Here is a 16,992-nt window from a genome sequence, read left to right as displayed (position 1 = left end):
CATGCATTAGGATATGCACTATCAACGTAGGGGGCCTAAATGACTATAAGAAACGACAGAGATTGAGCCACTTTGTTAAGTTTAATAATATTGACGTACTGTGTTTACAAGAAACCCATCTGCCTTGGGCTAAAAGGAAACTATTGAATATCCCTGGATACAGCCTGTTAGGCTCCTCGTCACAAACATCCACAATAAGAGGGGTGGCCATTATGGGGAGATGTAATCTGGGGGGGGTGAGACGAACTAAAACGGACGGGTCCGGCAGATGGGTTTTGGTTGAATTGGACCTAGGCATCACAGTGTGTGTGATTTATGGAGCAAACGAAGATGAACCAGCAGTATTTGATGAGCTTGAGGGTGAACTAGCTAATTGGGGTACCCCTTTGGTGTTGTGTGGAGATATGAATATCTCGGTTAATTGGAGCCAAGGAGGTAAATATATAGGACGCAAACAGAAGGTATATAGAGCACTAAGCTCACTTTTAAGGTCTCATGGTCTGTCAGATGTTTGGCCGGAAAAAATACCCGGGGTCCCGGGCCATACTTATTTCTCTTTTCCAGCTCAAAAATATTCTAAATTGGATTATTTCTTTATTTCAACGAGAGAATTATGTAAAGTCAGAATTGCTAAGCTTCCAAGATTAGTATCGGATCATAATCCCCTTATAATGACATATAAAGTAGATAATATACCCAGAAGAACAACTAAATGGACATTCGAAAGGAAACTTTTGAAAGATGATAGGTTTGTTAAACATATAAAGCAATGGGCGAAGGAGTTTTTCGATATAAATAGATATAGCTCATCCCGGAACGGGGTATGGGAAACTTTTAAGGCATCTTTAAGGGGGGAGACGATCAGTTGCTCCGCAAGACTAAGGAAGGAGGACAAAAGCAAGGTTGAAAAGCTCATGTCAGAGTTAGTAATATCAGAGAACCAACATACAGAGGAAATAGGATTAGGCAAGGATGGGAGTGAAACAGCTAAAACTATGGCGTTGATCAAGGGAGATATTTTAAAAGTAATCACGCAAAAGGAGACTAGGGAATACCAGACATCTCGAGCGAAACGTTATGAGACAGGTGAACAAGCCGGCAGAGCACTAGCGTTGCGCATAAGGCAAGATTCCAATAAAAACAATATCCAGAAGACCTCCGCAGGTCTGGACGGCGAGGCGCTGTACAGGGCGCCTGGAGGCCCGGCGGGCTCGGAGCTTAGACAGGCGCTGAGATCCGGTAAGAACCAGTTCCTTGTGCAGGGAGTGTGAGCGCTTCAGATGGGGAAGATTATTAGGGATGCCCCGGGCCTCGGTAATGGGATCCAGGCCGGGCCGAGGCATGCAGCAGGGCCAGGACCGGGTGGGACCAGGCCGGCTGCCGCGAGCCGGGGCTTCCCGGGGCTTCCCGGGGCCAGACCGTGGTACCTTCACATGAACAACACAAGGCACTTGTACACTGAACGTCCCGTAAACTGTCTCTAAATTTTTTATCTCCAATACAAAAACACATACACCGTCCACTTTTCCAGTTCCGCACTTAAAGCCACTTGGATTAAAAAAGCACTATGTAGGCGCTATAAAAAAGCTCTCCTGCAGCTTTTTTTTTGCTAAAACACTGCAACTAACAGACAAGTACATTACCGCCATTTCATCAGGCGTTTACAACCTTTCCACTGCTGTATTTACTTCTTATACAATTTTGTTTTTTGTTATGATTTACCATTTTTGTAAATTCCGACGCTATATAACCATTTTTGGTAATATTTGGTAATTTTGAACCCTCTGTAATAATCACGTAACAACATAGCTGTACTGTAAAGCGCTCTAGCACATAGGGTGATATTGGCGCTATATACAAGGCACCCATTTATCTCGCACAGAAATCTCTGGGGGTTCAAGGTCCTCTAGGGGTGCAGATAACCTTCTCCTGAAACCTCAAAGATTTAATAACAAAAAACAAATAAACGTTACTTCTCTGGGATGGCGCCTAGGATTTGGAATTCTCTTTCCCCTGAAACCAGACTGAACTCTTCTTTCGTATCTTTCAAAAAGTAAAAGCGATTCTCATGATAAAATTTACTTGACCACTCTCCCCGGCCCTAACACTTTTCTTCCGAGACTCTTTGTTTATGTTCCTGAACAACTATGATCCCATGCTTTTGTATTTTTACGACGCGTGTGTTTTATTTTATTTTATCCGATGCTTGTTTGCTATACTGTGCCTTACTATTCATTTTTTATTATCAACTTTGTTATTTGTAAAGCGCTCTGATATCCGCAAGGATCTTGTTCGCGCTCTATAAAACCTTCTAAATAAATAAATAAATAAAAATGCAAATGAAAATAGAACTTCTGAAGGTAAAAACAATGTCACTTGTAGTAGAGCTTCAAACACCATTCAGTGCTAGAGCAGTGTGCTGTTACTGGCACTCAATTTGTCATTCTGAAACCAAAAACGATCACACTGCTGTAGTTGAATTGTTGTGTTAGTTTTTCAGTGTGGCATCGGAAGGCATCATTCGAGGGTGTGAAAAGCAGCTATTTCTATAAAGGAGTTATTTGCAGTCTGTGTTCCGGTTTTTGTGCCTCTGTGCTCCCCTGTCTGTGTTCCGGTTTTTGTGCCTCTGTGTTCCGGTTTTTGTGCCTCTGTCGCCCCTGTCCGTGATCCCGTTTTTGTGTTGCTCTCCTGACCCTCCCCCCCCCGCCCCCCCCCCCCCACCGCCGCAACTGAGCCTGGATGCCAGCCCAACCCGCCTCAACAGCCCGGAGCCCTCACATGGAGCACAGCGGAGTCCCGGGGTTTAATTAAAAAAAAAAAAACGGGGGCCTCTAGCACACCACCACAAATGGGACCGGAGCCCCCACCAGCAAAAACCCTCACAGACCCACCCGAGCTCCACATGGAGCACAGGGGCGCCGGTGGGGCTTCAATTTTTTTTTTTCAAACCAGCGACGCTCGGGCTTTGTATTCCTTCTTTGTCCCCCCCCCCCACCCCCCCCCCCCCTGCCATGAAGATGTCCGCTATGGAGGCCCGGGACCCAGGGACCGAAGCCACTTCATCTTTCGCCATTATGGAATCTTTACCCGACTGGCCAGGCTCACCACATTTTGGCAGCAGCAGCTGTGTATGTTCTCCCATCATCCGTCTGCGGTCTCCCCGTCTTATGTCTATACCAGCAGCTCCAATTTGTGCGCCAATTCCCCTGTCCTCCCTCGCTTGCTGACAGGACTCTGAAGCACTACAAGGCTCAGTCACTGAATAAATAGTCGCTGACTGCAGTTGAGCTTGCTCTACGTTTTCCAGCCACCTTCATGCTTGTGGTTGTTCAGAGTTTGTGTTTGCAGTTCATACTTGATGTGGTTTCACCCCCTCACCGTTTTAACATTGCTCCAGCTGCAATAACCAGTAGCGGACTTTTTTTTTCTTTTGCCTTTCACGCGGACAGTTAAATTTTCACATGTGACTGCAATTATTTAATACACTGGTGCTTGTTACTTGCAGGGAGATAACTCTCGAGGGTGGGCAGGGATGAAAAGGATTTGTTTTGAAACGTTTAGCGTTCTGCCCCTGAGGAATCAGTGGGCGCATTGTTGTGTCTCTCTGTGTGTGTGGGGCTCTGTGTGTGTGGGTAGGGCTCTGTGTGTGTGTGGGTAGGGCTCTGTGTGTGTGTGTGGGTAGGGCTCTGTGTGTGTGTGTGGGTAGGGCTCTGTGTGTGTGTGGGTAGGGCTCTGTGTGTGTGTGGGTAGGGCTCTGTGTGTGTGTGGGTAGGGCTCTGTGTGTGTGTGGGTAGGGCTCTGTGTGTGTGTGGGTAGGGCTCTGTGTGTGTGTGGGTAGGGCTCTGTGTGTGTGGGTAGGGCTCTGTGTGTGTGTGGGTAGGGCTCTGTGTGTGTGTGGGTAGGGCTCTGTGTGTGTGGGTAGGGCTCTGTGTGTGTGTGGGTAGGGCTCTGTGTGTGTGTGGGTAGGGCTCTGTGTGTGTGGGTAGGGCTCTGTGTGTGTGGGTAGGGGGGGTGTTGTGTGTGTGTGTGTGTGTGTGTGCGCGAATAATCTCTACTACTCTCTAATGCTCAACTATTGCCATTGTAAATGACAATACCATTTATTTATGTTTATAAAAAAAAATGTCATGAGCAATGCCAATAGCAATCTGATTCGCTAATCTGTGTTTGGCTCTGTGTGTGTGGATAGCTTTTTTTGTAGGTGGCTCTGTCTGTGTGAGGGTGGCTCTGTGTGAATGACTGGGTGGCTCTGTGTGGGTGTAAATGCAATAGGTCATGCATTTGCGAGCGATTTAAGCTATTGGCATTGTAAATGACAAAGCCATTTATTTAACGATTAAGCTATTGGCATTGTAAATGACAATGCCATTTATTTATGATTTAAAAAAAAAAAAAAGGTTGAGCAATGCCAATAGCTCTACCTTTAATAATGCCGAGACCTTGCATTGTAAATGCTTGTTCTTGCTCCAACTTGATTGATCAGCACAAAAACTTTCTAGGAAGGAACTGAGATGGATTAATTTCTTTTCGTAAAGCTTTCTGCAGGTTTTTCAAATGGCGCCAAAACAAAAATCACTCTATGTATGAAAACTCTCATCTAACATAGAACTACACAGTGAAGGCTGTCAGTGGGTAATACATCTATACATAGAGAACTCATTAACATTCTAAATCCTCTCCAAAACAACAACGCTGCTACTTATTACTCACAGGAATTGTGTGATCATATGTCCAACTTTTTTCAGGCCTAGTTGCCTAATATCAGGGCACGTATAACAGACTGTTAAATGGATTCTTCCCCTTTCTCCCACCAACAGCCCAACCCTTCCCTCCATGCTCAACCTCGGAGTTATGTCAGCCTCCTTTTTGATTTCTTAACTTAATTTCATAACCTAATTTCATAACCTATTACTGAGAGTGGTGGGGGATACCTTAACTAAAATGAAGTCCTCTGTTGTGGTCTACAGACCAATACGTGTTTGGAGAATAGCCTCATTCCTGAAATATTTTTTTATAAACTATTCAGTCTTTATTAACATCTCTCTGCAAAATGGTCAGGTCCTTGCTTACGTAAAACATGCGGTCACCACACAGCACCTTGACACACCTCTCACCCCCAACTTCCCACCTCTGGAGTTGGGCTTCCAACCTCTCCTTTTGAATGTCATAGTCTCTGACTGGGAAAAATGGGGGCTACCTTAACTAAAATAAAGCCCTTTTATATGATCTGCTGCAAAATACCAGGTTGGGGCACCCCTGGCAGATGATTTCAGGAGATTGGGCCATTCCCCGAATCCCTCCGCTGGCTTGTTCTCGAAAAGGCTACCCTGGGCCCTATGGGTGGTGACATTGAACAAATAATGAACACCAGGGAGTCAAAATGGATGTCCCTTTTTGACTCGATAAAAAACGGGCTAAATGAAATGGACAGCAGCCATGCCCAACTGGCGACACTGTGCCTTTAGATTCACTATTTGCCAACACTACTGCATATCCCTCAATGAAATGGACAGCAGTCATGCCCAACTGGCGACACTGTGCCTTTAGATTCACTATTTGCCAACACTACTGCATATCCCTCATCTATGCCATTTCTGTACAACTAATCTAACACTCTACCCTTCTGGAATTTGTGGTATCCTGCTATGTTGGTACACACTTTACCTGAATGTGATTTATTCCTTAAACAGATGCCTTACCCTCCAGCGGTGAGAGGTACGTGCCTTCTATGTCTGCCCATGTGCCCCTTAGGTCTTCACCCTCCTAGGTGAGAGGTGCATTTATGGACATACGGGCTATTACATAACCTAGTAGCACTTAGTCACACAGTCGTGAGTTCCACTTTTCCATGTGTTATGCCAAAACAGGACTTTTTATATTTGTTCTGTAATTAGTTTAGCTAATTTGGCTCTGTTTCAAACTTCATGGAAGCACCAATCCGGCTATATGTCTGCTTTTAGTTGTCCACCTTCAACATTTTCTGGTGGCAAAACCGTACTTTGTTAATTTTCTCGACCATCATGGGGTTGCTTTTAAATTTTCCAATCCCTTGTGGATACTATCCCCATGGCAACGGCATCGACCCGATCATCATCGGGATCGACATGCAACCACTTCCTCCTGCCGCGAGTCCCGTTGCTTTCACCAGGGGCGGCTCTAGGCTCATGGTGGCCCTGGGCAGGGAGCGTGGGTAGGGGGCCCCGGAAGAGGGGGGGCACCGGGGTCAGGGTGTTTGGAAGTGGAACAGAGCTGGAGGCCACCAAACCCCTGCCACTGGGGCCGCCATGCAAATATGTATCCATCCTCAGAGGATTATTATATTAAGGATATATATTGGCGTCGTGGCCCCTGGGGTTTGGCGGCCCTGTGCAGGTGCACAGCTTGCACATGCCTAAGGCCGGCCCTGATTTCACGCATCCAGCGTGGTGTGTCTTGCACGAGCTGAGCCGTAATCGGCCGGCTTTATCCACATCCCTACCTGTCCGCGCTTCATTCTTTGTGGATTCCTGAACAGGTCATGATTTCAGGTGAGCTACCGATTTTAGGCACCCCATACACTACGCAGTGCAGTTTCACAACCGCGGGTAGTTTAATAAGTGTTGGTCCCTTTTCACATTTCAGACTCTGTGGTATGCTGACCGTAACCCGGCGGCGCCCCAATTTAATTCAAACAATAAGCGATTGCCTCTGAAGATCAGTGAGTATATACTAGTTTTCTTGTTGCCATTGACAAGGTCTTTGCGTGTAATTATTTCAATTATACCGAGATCTTGACTCCGGTTTCCCTTCTTTATTTAGAAGACTCGATTTGGCCGTTTCTTCTCACTTTTTTGGAGCACATGAGCCCACATACACCATGTAAAAATCTTCTGTGCAACTGAGAGTCACGGTAATTACTTTCAGCACATTTTTATCATTTATTGAGATCCGAGAAAGCTATTGCGACTATTGACTCTCTGTAATTTGTTCCCAGACTCCTGGCCCCTCCCACATCCCCCTTGTCCTGAAGAAGACCCCCTGCTAAGGTCATACTGTCACCTAGAACATATTTGGGGTCGAAACATCGACAACCACCCTACCTGCCAGCACCGACTTCAGTGCGAATATGTTCACAATGGTTGTTTTATGACGGCTTTGAAGAACCTGTATACACATTTAATGTTCAGTGTGGCTTTATGGTCAAGCAATGCATTTGTATATATTTCAAGAATCGAGTCGTTTTGACTGTCACTCTCCCTGAATTCCCCATTAACCCTTGCACTCACCTTTGCATTGACCCAACCTCCCCCTCCTCTCCCATCCTGGGGCACTTCTTTTTGTCGTTTATTGGAACAAGTAATTGATTTTCGAATGAATATGCCAAGATTCTTTGTTGTGATTCAATGTGATTAAATAACAGTGAATCCATGCACTTTGTTCTTTGTATCATCCTTGAATTTATTTTCTTTAATGATGTTCTTTCCGAAGGATTCTGTACTGGGACCCTTTCTATCTAAAATAAAGCCCTTTTATATGAAGTGCTGCAAAATACCAGGCTGGATACTACCCTTCAGAGATCTGTAAGTTCTAAGCAAAGAATTAGGGAAAAGTGATTACAAACACCTACACAACATTCCAATAGTTGTTAATGGCTTGCCCAAAACAATTGTGGTTTTGATCCACAGCATGGGGTGAAGAGTGCACTATTAGATAAAACTCTAATATCTACTGCTCAGTTGATTAATGCTGCTCAAAGGCCTGCATAGCAGGACAGCTTTTAACACAATTGGCCTTCTGCTGCTTTACAAAGGTTTGAAAAAGTGGTGAATGGGGCTCCTTGGTGTGGTTCCTCTCTGTTTTCATGGCTCAAACCTCCATCATTAAATTGGGAATGTATCAGTCCCTTTCCACCATGTTAACCAAACTCTCATCATATAATGTTTGTCTGTATTTGCCCTTAATTGCTCCTGATTCAACCACCAGGACCTGCATACAAGTTCTACACAGATGACACCCGTTTTGAGATCTCCTTAGCTGGAAGCGCTCGCCTGCTGGACACACAGATTGATGTTCTTAGATATGTAAATATCTTGATAAAAATTACTTGACTGTAGGTCAGCTAGGAAAAAATGGAGGCCACCTTTTTTTTTTTTTTTTTACAATTGCGTCACATAGTGTTTTTTTCTCTCTTGGATAATTGGGTAACACAAACACTACAGATAGGAGAACTTCAAAAGAAGGAGTCTCTTCGTAATGTTTTTGTCTTTGTAATTTGTATCATAATGCTGAAAGTGTGTGATGCAGGTGGAAGGTTTGTTTTGAGTGTTCGGCCACTGTCACTTAAGGCAAATTACAGTATGGACTGAGCTACTGTTGTCATTTCTGGTAGGGTGTGTCTTAGGGCTAGCCCTAGGTGTAACCTTGGATGTTATCTGTAACCTGGTGTGAGCAATTATAAATAAATTAACTCGTTGCACTACTACTACTGAGGGCATTGAGCAACTTAATAATTGTGCTACATAGAAACTCAGCAGAACGTCATCCTTTCTAATGTAAAACTACATGGCTTATTCGATGACATATATAAAATACAGCATAAACAGATCAGCTGATACAGCCAGTAAAGCTTAAACTGGCCACATATTGTGCTGTCTCTGCCCCCATCTCTCAGAGGTAATTAAATTCATATTTACAAATAAAATGTTCCACATGCGCACACACACATCCAGTGTCAATTCAGTACATAATGTGTACACTGCATTCTCAGTAATGATTTTGGAGATTCCAAATCTCTCTCCATACCTAGGCCATGCCACATATTTAGCAACAATTAGCTCAGAATCTCTTGATCTGCTGGGCAATAGGCATGCCCACTGACTAGGAGATATGTAAGTAATTTCTAAAGACCTCCAGCCACACCCTTTCAGCATCACCATTATACCCTACAACTTAATGAATAACCTTTGCCCTTATTGTGAGAGACAAACTAAAACACAATACTGGAAACCAATACAAGCTGACTCCATTCTAGCCTCCAGTAGAAACACGTGGACAGCTAACCTGGACTTCTGAAAGAGCTACAAGACCATATAAGGGCAATCTCTGCGCAATACCAATGCCAGTAACATAACGTTGTCTTTCTTTTCCCATGTCCTATCTAGAGCCTCTGGTGACAGAATGACACAATGGACGCTAGGGGTTATCCCTGTCTCCCAGATACTATTCTCTACCAGATCTTTCTAAACTTAGATCATGAAGATGTGTTGGCAGCAGGCTTGGTGTGCCAGCAGTGGTATGCTGTCTCAAGGGATGAGTTCTTGTGGAAAGAACACTTCTACCGATACTACCGGTTGGACCGAGATGTGCCACGACACCCAGGTTTGTTTTCTTATAGTTTTCTGTATTATCATATTTCTAGCTTGTGACACCTGGCTGTTCTATATGGGGTGGAAAAGACCTATTCGGGCTTTACATTTGAGGATTTTTAGAAGAGCAGTTAAATTATATAGTACAGTTATGGTGAGCACCATGGTGTAAAATCAGTATCTTAATGTACAAAGGAGCAGAAAAGAAGTGTACAGATTTGCATAGGGATGGTATTTATAGTAATACTAGCAGTTATGATCATGGAAAGAGCTTAGGTTTCAGATATTGCTTGTCTGGGTCTTGGAAAATTGATAGGTCGAAGTGGCATTGAAACAACAGACTCTTTAACTTTAAAAAAAACATGTTTTGTGAGATGATGTTGTACTGTTGAGGGATGTAATGAAGTTCAACTCCCTGGGTGCTCTTTCTGAGAAGGACTGATTGCCATTATACAGTGATATTTTCAAGAAAGGTGTCGGAACTCCAATGGGATTGGCAAACTGAGATTACTGTTTTCTGAGAAAGATATTTATGGGTCTCCGGAGTACAGGGACATATAAATTATACTTTCTTGATGATACTCTTTGCCTCTGGATAAAAAACAACTTCACCAAGCTCCGATCTGTCGAGTTGTAGTCAGATGTTTCGAGTTTGTAGTCCGCTCAGCAGCTGCATATTGATCTTATTGGAGAGGTGCACGATGCAGTTCTGCAATCCCTTTGATAAGGAATTTACCTTAAACCAACAATTGAACAAAGAGTTGAATTATTTATTTGATAACCAGATATAAGGTAAATGGTATCCTCTCTCAAGTGGGTTTGAGTTGAAATTGTGTCCATGGGGCCAGTGAGCAAATGTGGCCTTGTAGGTTAAGATTCTTGTCAAAAGTATTTAGTTTACTCCACAATGAAATAGCTGCAATTCAGCACTGCAAGTGTGATATGCAATGTTTGAAGATGGTGGTGCTTCAGCCATGCTTGAATATTATCAAGAACGCAAGCCAGGATTATTACACATTTTAGGGCAGACATCTTCCCATATATTAGAGTGCTGTCAGCATAAAATGATGCAAGATGTTATTATGGGTTATATTGGAAGCAAGAATTTTCACAGGTATGTTGGAGAGTAGGCGTGATAATCGAACCCGAGGAACCTTTTTTTCGGGGTTAGAGAGAGAGTTGTATATTTTTGGGTGATTTTTCAGGTATGACAAGCTTCAACTGAGAACTGAACTATTCAGGTAACCTTTCCCATTAAACATTTTCTGAAATTTGGAGTAATTCACAGTGTGGAGGGTTGCTGATAGGTCAAAGTGGATGAGTTGGAGTCAACATAGTTTAGAATGTGAAGTGTGTCAAAGTATTTTTTAAACTTGCAGTTTCTGTGCTGCATCCTGTTCAGAAACCTGGTTGGTTCCTTTTGAGGATGTTGTTTTCCTCGATCACTAGTTTGAGCTTCACACAGCTCTCTAAGGGCTTTGTTTTGTCTTCGGCAGTCGGCCACCGCCGCACTGGCAGTCCTACCGCCTCCTTCCGAGTTCGGTGGTCGGGACTCCATAGGACCGCTGCTACAGCCGAGGATCCATAATCCCATGGCAATGTTGCAGGAGTCAGGTACTGCAATATACTGGTGGTGCTGCTGCGGCACCGCCAAGCATATTACGAGTTTCCTCACTGCCCTCCTTTTCATGCCAGTGAGTCCGCCATGAAAAGGGTGGCGGTAAGGAAACTAAGGGGGGCCCTATACAGCCCTCCTGTTGCCTCTGGGCCTGGAGTTGCATGCAGGGGGCCACATATTGTGCCCCCCCCTGTATGTATGCACCTCCTGTTCCTCCACCGCATGGACTGCACAACATGGTACATTCCATGCCGTGCAGGAACGTGCTATGGCGTTCCCACGTCGATTCCTGTCTAATGCTCACATATGAGCCTTAGAAAGGCACCGCAATGGGATTGCCAAAGCACTGACCACCCGGGATTAACTCGTAAACTGGCAAGCGATCTGACTATGGGTTTGGCGGTTTTCCTGTGGGGAGCTTGTAGGCCCTAAGACTTTGACTAACAGAGGTGAATAAGAGACATGTCAGAAACTGTTCAGATCTTCTGCAGCTGCCCCAGGTTCCTTTGGTAATGGGGAGACCTGGCCATTGTAGGCAGTTTGGGACTGTTTCTTTGGACGAAGAGATGTTAATTATTTATATCCAGTAGTATGTAACAGCAGAGCCGTTCTCTTAGAAGCATAACAGGGATGGGTTTTGTGAAAGGGAACAGGGGAAGATTTGGCTGTGATGTTAGCAGTTTCAGAGGGGAGACCTCTTTTGAGAGAGGACCATACAATTTAGATTTCTGGATTGTGTTGCCACTGACCTATGTTTTCAGTTGGCATGTGAGGTAGTTTTTGCCTTTCTCAACAAAGAAGGTGAAAAAATCTTCTTTGGATACCTTGGTGATCCCCCACCCCTGTGTGTGGGAAGAATGGGTTTCAGAAATTTTGAATAGGTCATTTTGGGTATTCTTAGCATGTTCGATCTCCATTTTGTCATGAGTAGATGTAAAAATATATTTTGTTTGTATTTACTTTCATATTATAGATTTGTCACTTTATTAAGAGAGATTTTAATGCCTAAATTATGTGTTGCTGTGACTTTCTTTTCTTGATCAGTTCATTGTGACCTTCAGACCTTTTCACTAACCTTTATGTCCACGGTGCCTGGCACAGTGTCCGTGCTGTGAGTTCTGAGGCCACTGACATTCTGCTCTTGATTTTTACCAATGTGGTAGAATTTTCCTAGGAAAAAGACCACCCCTGGAGATTTATGCACTGGGAGTGGGACTGGAACCACTGATGAAGTGAAAATCCCTAACCAGCTCCCTCTAGAGAATATTGCTGTCAGATATTGGTAGTGCACACTGGCGTCTTCACTGATTTTATAGAAGGAGGCTTTATAAAATGGCACCAGAGGTGCCTTATGTTGGTAGAGCCATCTGCCACCCACCAACTTTGCACCCATTCCTTAGGTCTACCTTAAAGTATTAACTCTATTAGAAGCTAACCACCGGAAAAAGCGGGAACCATGGTTTTTAGGAGTGGAGTAGCTGTCTTCTTAGCCAACTATCGACCCATATCACTCCTCCCAGCCTTTTCAAAACTTCTGGAAAGGCATATTCACTCCGCTTTAACCCTCTTCACTGAAGAAAATTTCCTTCTTCATCCGTCACAGTCTGGTTTCAGGGCAGGTTTTTCCACCGAGACTGCTTTGCTTGGGGTAACCGAGAACATCCGGAAACTCCTAGATGAGGGTCAAACGGTCGCACTCATTCTTCTGGATTTGAGTGCGGCCTTTGACACCATCTCGCATGACAAGCTACTCTCAACGCTTAATACCAGTGGCATCTGTGGAACCGCACTTGATTGGATCAGGTCTTTTCTGTCAGATCGGACGTTTCAAATTATTCCCCCCTAGCTTGCTCCGAAACGTTCAGCGCCCCCTATGGAGTACCCCAGGGCTCCATTTTGAGCCCTCTACTTTTTAACCTTTATCTTCGTCCTTTGGCAGATGTAGAGGACAAATCAGGACTCACCCTCATGTCCTATGCCGATGATTCACAGATTATTTTTTCATTATCCAATTCCAACCTTTCTGCTCCCTCATCTCTTAAGCATGGTTTCCATAACATTTTCAGCTGGATGTCAAAAAACCAGCTGAAGTTAAATGGTGAAAAAACGGAGGTCCTCCTCCTGGGGAAGAACCAAGACCTATGGAACTCCACACATTGACCTTCCAGCTTGGGACAACTCCCGCAACCAGCTACCCAGGTACGCAACTTGGGGGTGCTTGTCGATAATGCTCTCTCCATGAAACAACAGGCCAACAAGGTTGCCGGTTTTTGTTTCACCATCATAAAGTGGCTAACAAAAATGTTGTGGATGTTGCCCTCTGCTACCCAAAAGACCGTAGTCAATGCCCTTATAACTTCTCGGCTTGACTACGGTAACATCTTGTACCTTGGTTCTAACCAGGCGGTAATCAGGCGACTGAAACTAGTACAAAACTCAGCCGCCAGAATACTATGCAACATCCCTAAAAACTCCAGTGTATCCAAACACCTGAGGGACCTGCATTGGCTCAGGGTTGAGAACAGGATTAGGTTCAAAGCCCTGAGCTATATGTTCAGGATTAAAGCCGGTACGGCGCCAAAATATCTTCGGGCATTGGCCCGTCCTTACTTTCCCAAACGTAATTTGCGTTCACAAACAGCAGCTACTTTCTGTGTGCCCAGATTTAAGCTAACAAGAATGGGTGGGAGATCCTTTTCTCATCTACGACCCACCCTCTGGAATGCACTTCCTCCCCACATCCGCAAGGAGGAAAACTACGCCATGTTCAGGAGAAACATTAAAACCTGGTTGTTCGAAAAATAAATCTTGCTTATCTCATTCATTACACCTATCCTGCTTTGTGTCCTTGGCGCCGGCAAACCCTTGTTGGGTAGCTGCGCGCCTTATAAATGTATAAAATAAAATAAATAAATAAATAGAAACATAGAAACATAGAATTTTGCCGTGGAGAGAAATTGAGACTCCTTTTCTGTTGCTACTGAAATGCGGTCAGATATGTGCTGGAAATTATGTATACTGTGTCAATAATAAATATGATTACTGCCTCCTCGAAGAGTAAGTATAATGCACGTAATGTGAAATTCCTGTTTTAAATAATATGTTTAGTGATGAGTGTGCTTATATATCACTGATCATGCGCTTGAGTTTGCAACTCCATTTTAAACTACTCCTGTTTAGAGCTGATCTTTATGGTTGAGTCCTACAAATGTCTTAAGAAACCTTCTATGGACAACTTTTTTATATGATTTTAGAACACTGTAAAGGAGTTGGAAATTGAATTAACGTAATTGTGCCAGTTGAGAGGCAACCAGTTCTTGACTCTGCCACACCCAGCTCTTCCTATAGTCTATACAGTGACTCCTGGAGGAGAGACTTACCTACACTCAGTGCTCAAAACTGAGTGCTGGGCGTGGCCGTGAGATTTTACATTCTCATCAAAGACTTGTGGTCCTAATTTTTTTCACATCGTCCCTTAGTTATTTCCAGAGTAATTTCACTACTTCATTAGCTTGTGCTTTGTAGTAGAATCACTCAACGTTGCTATAACGTGATTTGTGTAGTTTTGCATAGATGTATCACCTTACTCCTACTCACATTGTTGCACTTCATCCAGTGTTTATTTAGTAAAAGAATAAGTGGTGGGGCCCAAAACTTTGTTCAGAAGCCCATGTTGGTGCTATCAGAGGCCTTGATGACAACTACCATAGAGTCGCAATCTTGATTCCACCTCATGCCTCTTTATTCTACAAGCTGGGCCCGTCCTGATCCTTTATCTCACTCTTGCAGGATCTTTTCCTTCTCTGCTTTCTCCCTTTGGCACTGTTTTCGTGTCTTTCTCTTCTTCCCCCCTCCGCTTTATTCCTCGTATCATATTCATATTATTTCACTTAATCTTCCCAGCGCCACTACGCTCTTCATGTTTTGTAGAATGTCTTTAATTGCAGTTTAATAACATAGGTAAGCCTTTCTAAAAATCCACTGGTACTTTAATACCAAAAATATTTTCTGTTTCTACTGCCGTTTGGTCACTACTTGTACAGTTTTATTTCATCATGGTGTCATTGTGTCAGACATTGCTTAGTTGATGTATAACGAAAATCTACGTAAACATTGTTGTTCTGTCTTCTTACTAATGGAGGATAATGTTACAAAATGTGACAATTGATTACATCTATCAAAAGTAGTTGTATGACTGGTTAGTTACAGGTGACGACACAGCAAAATTCTTCACCACATTTTCATAGAAGAAAACAAAAGTGTACATCATGACCTATGCCATCTAAAAAAGCAACGCGAGGCGTGACTGTAATTCTTTTCATATCAATCAATACTGGTTGGGTTAAAACTCCTAACCTAGCAATTTTTGTTATTGTGGTCAGTTGTGCTGTTCATGTTTAATGATATTATTGCCCTTTTCTTATCAGACTGTTGCAAGGTATTTGAAGTTTTCTAGTATATTTTTATGTTTACATTTCTATTTACAAAAAAAAATTAATAATATGTGTTTCGTTATGCTCCATAAGTTGTATGCAGCAGGTCATTAGTTTAACAATTTACTACACCTTCTCTGGACTCGCTTGTTCTAGAAAGTGGACAATTGAGGTGTGGTGAAGGTGCACAGATTTTCTGTTTCTTGTCACATCCTATTTAGCTATTGACTAATATTGAACTATATTTTTAGTTTAAGATTTGGAAATAGACCACCTACGACAGTATCAATTTATTTATTGTAAAAGTACCCATGTTAGCTTTCAACTCGTCAAAGTTGAATCTTAGCTTGTTTGGCAAAATAAATACTAATTCATTCTACTTTTTCAATTGAAAACTGTTTAGGTGGACCAATATAGGATGCTATTATTTCTGTCTGAAATAAAAAAGACTGTACTATTTAAGTGAGGATTATTGAGAGGCATGTAGCGTGATAGTCCCTGGCTCATGTACTGGAATTAAACTACTGTTAAATATAGTGTCTGATACATCAAATTGAATACTGAAATACGGTCCTTTCACTGTTACATACCACTCCATTTGAAATGTGTGCAATGCCCTTTCCCTTTGATGTTTTAAGCGTGTTATGTCGTTGTTTTACTGTGTACACACTTCTTTCTCTTAGCTGCTGTGTCCTGGTACGAAGAGTTCCAACGGCTCTATGATACCATCCCGTGCGTTAAAATCCAGACTCTGACGGAACACAGCGACCAGGTGCTCCACCTCAGCTTCTCACACAATGGGCTGCTCTTTGCGTCCTGCTCAAAGGACTGCACTGTCAAGGTAAGGGAAGCCCTCTGAACCAACCATTGATTGGAGTAAAGTGAAAGAGGCCGTCCCATATCTGCAACAAATGTTACAGTTTCTCTTAAATGCATGTGAAACCTAAATGTTAACAGCGAGTAGAAGATAATTATTGTTCATTTTAACATACAGCAATCATGAAAAGGTGTAGAATACTTGAAAAGCACCTTCTTACAAGTAATGTTCAGCCAAGTATGGAGGAAGATACCTCTACCTTAGCTTACCCTTGAAATAATAAAAAACCTAACCTTGTTTTGAAGCAGTGATTACAAACTGGGAATTGCGAACAAAGTCTTCCCCTTTCTGTTCCCGCATTTTAAACCCCTTTTTTCAATGTCATTTCTTGAATGAGGCCTTGTCCAACATTTCTCCTTCATGTAACCTAGAAGGCTTTGGGCCAGATGTAGGTCGGCAATTACCGCGGCCATTACCGACCGGTAATTGCAAATGGAGATGTAGGGGCCTTAAAATTTACAGAATCGGTATATTTACCAAATCGGTAAAGTTACCGATTCGGTAAAATACAGATTCTGTATATTTACCGAATCGGTAAATCAATATGTAGGTGGCACTGAAAACAGTGCCACAGGCCCTTACCGATTCGTTATTTACCATGTAATACTATTGCATGGCAAATAACGAATACCTGTGTACATGCATGTACACCTGTGCCACGTGACACACACACATGCCCTAAGGGCATGTATGTGTGTCACATGGCACACAAGCCATAAA

General features: G+C 43.2%; 1 protein-coding gene across 5 annotated transcripts in view; it reads left to right on the top strand.

Moving 5' to 3' along the window:
• Positions 1–16,992, top strand: part of FBXW5 (F-box and WD repeat domain containing 5) — a 170,858-nt gene that overhangs the window by 12,049 nt on the left and 141,817 nt on the right. For 2 of the 5 annotated variants that reach the window (XM_078642082.1, XM_078642083.1), the window contains exons 3-5: positions 1,152–1,239; positions 9,141–9,357; positions 16,079–16,236. In XM_078642082.1, coding sequence (XP_078498208.1) covers positions 9,165–9,357; positions 16,079–16,236 — 351 coding nt within the window. In that variant the 5' untranslated portion in view covers positions 1,152–1,239; positions 9,141–9,164. Of the gene's footprint in view, positions 1–1,151; positions 1,240–6,620; positions 6,698–6,798; positions 6,890–9,140; positions 9,358–16,078; positions 16,237–16,992 lie in introns of those variants that run through there. The other 3 variants (XM_078642085.1, XM_078642081.1, XM_078642084.1) reach the window with 3 other exon arrangements.

The sequence above is a fragment of the Lissotriton helveticus genome, chromosome 5_1, assembly GCF_964261635.1.
Source record: "Lissotriton helveticus chromosome 5_1, aLisHel1.1, whole genome shotgun sequence".
NCBI classification, from domain to species: Eukaryota; Metazoa; Chordata; class Amphibia; order Caudata; family Salamandridae; genus Lissotriton; species Lissotriton helveticus.
This window is presented reverse-complemented; position numbering and strand designations above follow the sequence as displayed.